Below are 3539 nucleotides of genomic sequence, written 5' to 3'. Positions count from 1 at the left end.
CACCCACCCATCCATCCATCTGTCCACACACCCACCCATCCGTCCACTGGCACACTTTCTGTCACCCCCACTCCTACCCCCACACTATTCCTGAAGACTGGGAGGCACCAGCAGGGAGCTGGCAGGGGGCTCAGAATCTGTCTTGAGGAGGCCACATTGGTGTGCCTGAGCCGAGGCTGGGCACTGATCAGCATGCAGGGGGCTCGGAGGAGAGAAAGGCCAGGAGCAGGCATGGGGTCGGGGGGCCGGGGCTCCTGGGAGGAGCAAGACCCAGGGGATGCACAGGACAGGACCCACGGAGATGGGGTCGTGGGGAACTGGGGCAGGGAGAGGGGCTGGCCTTACCTTGCCCTGCAGAGACACAGCCCACACTGACAGGCGGCCCACGGGCTCCTCCGTGATCTCCCAGCCCCCTACAGAGAGGTCGTTGAAGGGGTCGGGCAGCTCCTTGGGGTCGTCCTTTGAGGGGATCTGAAGCAAGGAGGTGAGAAGCAGTCAGCGCCTGGGGTGCACCCACCTCCTGCCTGCCTGCCCTCTGGATGACCGTTCTCCAGCCCAGCCTGCAGCTGCCTGAATCCACAGGGACGGCAGCATCAGGACTGTCGGGACCCCTGCCCCGTCCTCCCTCTGTCAACCGAGTGGTCACCGCTGCCCCCGTGTGAAAGGCAGATGCGCTGCAGGGTCTCGGCTCTGGGCTTCCCAGTGACCCGATCTCAGTGACTTGGTTGCCAGCCCTAAGAACAGGGCTGATGACAGAAGATGGCCCTGCCAGTGTAAGTCTTCAAAAGTCATTGGCCCTCCTAGTGCTTTGGGAGGCCATGGGAGGAGGATTGCTTGAGGTCAGGAGTTCAAGGCCAGCCTGGGCAACAGAGTGAGACCCCATCTCTACAAAAAATTTATCATTTTTTTTTGAGACTGGGGTCTCACTCTGTTGCCCAGGTTGCAGTGCAGTGGTGCGATCTCGGCTCACTGCAACCTCTGCCTCCTGGATTCAAGTGATTCTCCTGCCTCAGCCTCCCGAGTAGCTGGGATTACAGGTGCGTGCCACCACACTCAGCTAATTTTTGTATTTTTAGTCATCCTGAGTAGCTGGGATTACAGGCATGTGCCACCGTGCCCGGCTAATTTTTGCATTTTTAGTAGAGACAGGGTTTCACCATGTTGGCCAGGCTGGTCTCAAACTCCCAAGTGCTGGGATTGATTACAGGCATGAGCCACCACACCCAGCCTCTACAAAAAATTTAAAAATTAACAGGGCATGGTGGTGCATGCCTGTAGTCCCAGCTACTAGGGAGGCTGAGGTGGGAGGATTACTTGAGCTCAGGAGGTCGAGGCTGCAGTGAGCTATGACTGCACCACTGCACTCAACAGGGTGCAACAGAGCACTGTCTGGGCAACAGAGTGAGACCCTATCTCTAAAAAGAAAAAAAAAATAGGGCCAGCTCCCTGGTCTCCTGGCTTCTCCCAGGCCCAGGGGCAGCCCCACCTCGCAGCCCTGGACATCCCAGGGAGGCCTCCACTCACTGGAGACCACACCAAGACCCGGGTCCAGGGCTGTCCTCCCTCAGCTGGGAGATTCTTCATGGAGCAACGCTAGAGTCAGAGGTGCCTCCCTTGGCTGAGGGGGAGGACAAAGTGCCAGATGGAGTCTCGGTCGGGGACAGAGCAGCTTGGACACCAGGGTCAGGGCAAATTCTGTGCTGTCCTGGACCCGGCCTGGCTCCCTGTGTAACCATCTCCCAAGCAAAGGGACACGCAGTGCCGGGGTGTTCCTGGGACAGGAAACAGCTCAAAGGCCAGGTTCGAAGGTGGGCGTGGCGTCCCCCGATGCATACAGGTGGGGAAGGTGGAGAGGAGGCTGCATGTCACAGTCTGTCCTGGCCCTGTCCTGCCCCCAAGCCACATTCAGGCACAGAGACCTTGGCCCAGATGTCCCGGGACTTGTATCTCCTGTACCGGATCCATTTCCGGCGCCGCACACAAGAATTCCACTTCTTGTCTCTCGTGTAGGTGGCGGGAAAGTCGATGGCATACGTCCACCCCTGAAACACCAAGGAAGGGGCTCTCAGGCTCTGCAGGGAAGGCACATGAAGAGCTGGGGAAGGTTGGGAGGGAGGGCGTGGCCTGAGGCCCGAGCTCAGGCACCACAGGGTGTAGGGGACAGAAGCAGGGACAGGCGGAGCCCTAGGCGCCCCCTCCCCACAGGGCAATCACGGAGGGTCCCGAGTTCACCTACCCCTTTCTCGGTGGGTTCGCCTCCAAAATTTTCATCCACGTACCAGTCAGACTCCCACTCCCAGTGCGGCGAGGGCAGCGCCACCCCATCCAGCGGCCGGTGCTGGAGCCCACTCACGTCACTCCACGCCCAGCGGTCACTCAGCAGGAGCTTTTCACAGAAGCCACCCACGGGATTCCAGCGCTGAGGGCCGGGGACACAGAGGTGGCCTTGGACCCAAGCCTGCTGGGCGGGAACCCAGGCGGGCCGGGCATCTCCAGGGCCAGCTGACCCTGCCCAGCCGGCCCCCTCACTGATCTCCAGAATAGGAAGTGAGCAGAGGGCCTGCTCCCCAGCGACTGAGGACCCCCACGCCACTTTATCACGAGCCAGCAAGTACATCAGCGCGGCCCCAAGGGGCAAAGAATTCTCCTGCCAGCCATGGCGCTCTAAGCAGGACAGGCGGTGGAGGGCACACCTTGCCCTGGGCTCCCGGAAACCACTGAAGCCTGCCCTCTTGGGGACCTGGCCGGCCTGCTTTGGTGAGAACACAATAGTGGCTTCGGCCTCAAAGACCCTGGATACTATGCAACTTGGAATTTTTTTGGGGGGGTGCAGGGGGACACGGTCTTGCTCTGTTGCCCAGGCTGGAGTGCAGGGCACGATTATGGCTCACTGCAGCCTTGACCTCCCTGGCTCAAGTGATCCTCCTGCCTCAGCCTCCTGAGTAGCTGGGACTAAAGGTGCGCACCACCACACCCTGCTAATTCTTGGATTTTTTTTGCAGAGGCAGTGTTTCGCCATGATGCCCAGGCTGGTCTCAAACTCCTGAGCTCAAGTGATCTGCCCGCCACAGCCTCCCAAAGTGCTGGGATTACAGGCGTGAGCCACCACGCCTGGCAGCAACTCAGATTTTTAAGTACAAGGAAGGAAATGAAGGCAGGAACTGGTGGGGAATCTGGGGCCCCCATTTCCCTTCTGTGGTTCATCATTTTAACCAATCACCCAGCAAACTGACCCACTTGGCAACTCCAACCATGAGGATCGCTACCTGATTCTCATAGGCCTCCTCTCGGCAGCGGATGGGGACATCGCTGGCACACACATACACGTAGACCTGGTTGTCACAGGCGATGCCCCAGCAGCACTGCGTGGTGGCGCTGACGCGCTTGAACTCTAGCTGGGAGTCCTTGCACAGCTCCCAGTACTGGCCGGCTGTGGACAGCGTGTACACTCTCCCGAAGAGGTCCACCGCCCACAGCACTGAGTTGGGCATGGCAGCAGCTGGAGGTAACCTGTGGCAGGAGGACGAGGGTCAGTGTTC

General features: G+C 59.7%; 1 protein-coding gene across 1 annotated transcript; it reads right to left on the bottom strand.

Moving 5' to 3' along the window:
- Positions 1–46: 46 nt before the first annotated feature.
- LOC111533950 (tectonin beta-propeller repeat-containing protein 1-like) lies at positions 47–3516 on the bottom strand. The gene is made up of 4 exons (XM_023200601.1): positions 3267–3516; positions 2237–2419; positions 1920–2042; positions 47–471 (listed from the first exon to the last, which is right to left on the bottom strand). Exons 1-4 carry the CDS (start codon positions 3489–3491, stop codon positions 85–87), a joined length of 918 nt encoding a protein of 305 aa, XP_023056369.1. The 5' UTR covers positions 3492–3516; the 3' UTR covers positions 47–84.
- Between the last annotated feature and the right edge of the window lie 23 nt (positions 3517–3539).

The sequence above is a fragment of the Piliocolobus tephrosceles genome, unplaced genomic scaffold (genome assembly GCF_002776525.5).
Source record: "Piliocolobus tephrosceles isolate RC106 unplaced genomic scaffold, ASM277652v3 unscaffolded_18851, whole genome shotgun sequence".
Lineage (NCBI taxonomy): Eukaryota > Metazoa > Chordata > Mammalia > Primates > Cercopithecidae > Piliocolobus > Piliocolobus tephrosceles.
The sequence above is the reverse complement of the archived record's forward strand: the minus strand, read 5'-3'. Positions and strand labels throughout refer to the sequence as shown.

Excerpts from the sequence above, each read along its gene's own strand:
- LOC111533950 (XM_023200601.1), bottom strand. The coding sequence starts at position 3,491 with ATGCCCAACTCAGTGCTGTGGGCGGTGGACCTCTTCGGGAGAGTGTAC. Across the intron at positions 2,420-3,266 it reads AGGAGGCCTATGAGAATCAG|CGCTGGAATCCCGTGGGTGG; the intron begins GTAGCGATCCTC and ends CCCGGCCCTCAG. Across the intron at positions 472-1,919 it reads CCCGGGACATCTGGGCCAAG|ATCCCCTCAAAGGACGACCC; the intron begins GTCTCTGTGCCT and ends TCCTTGCTTCAG.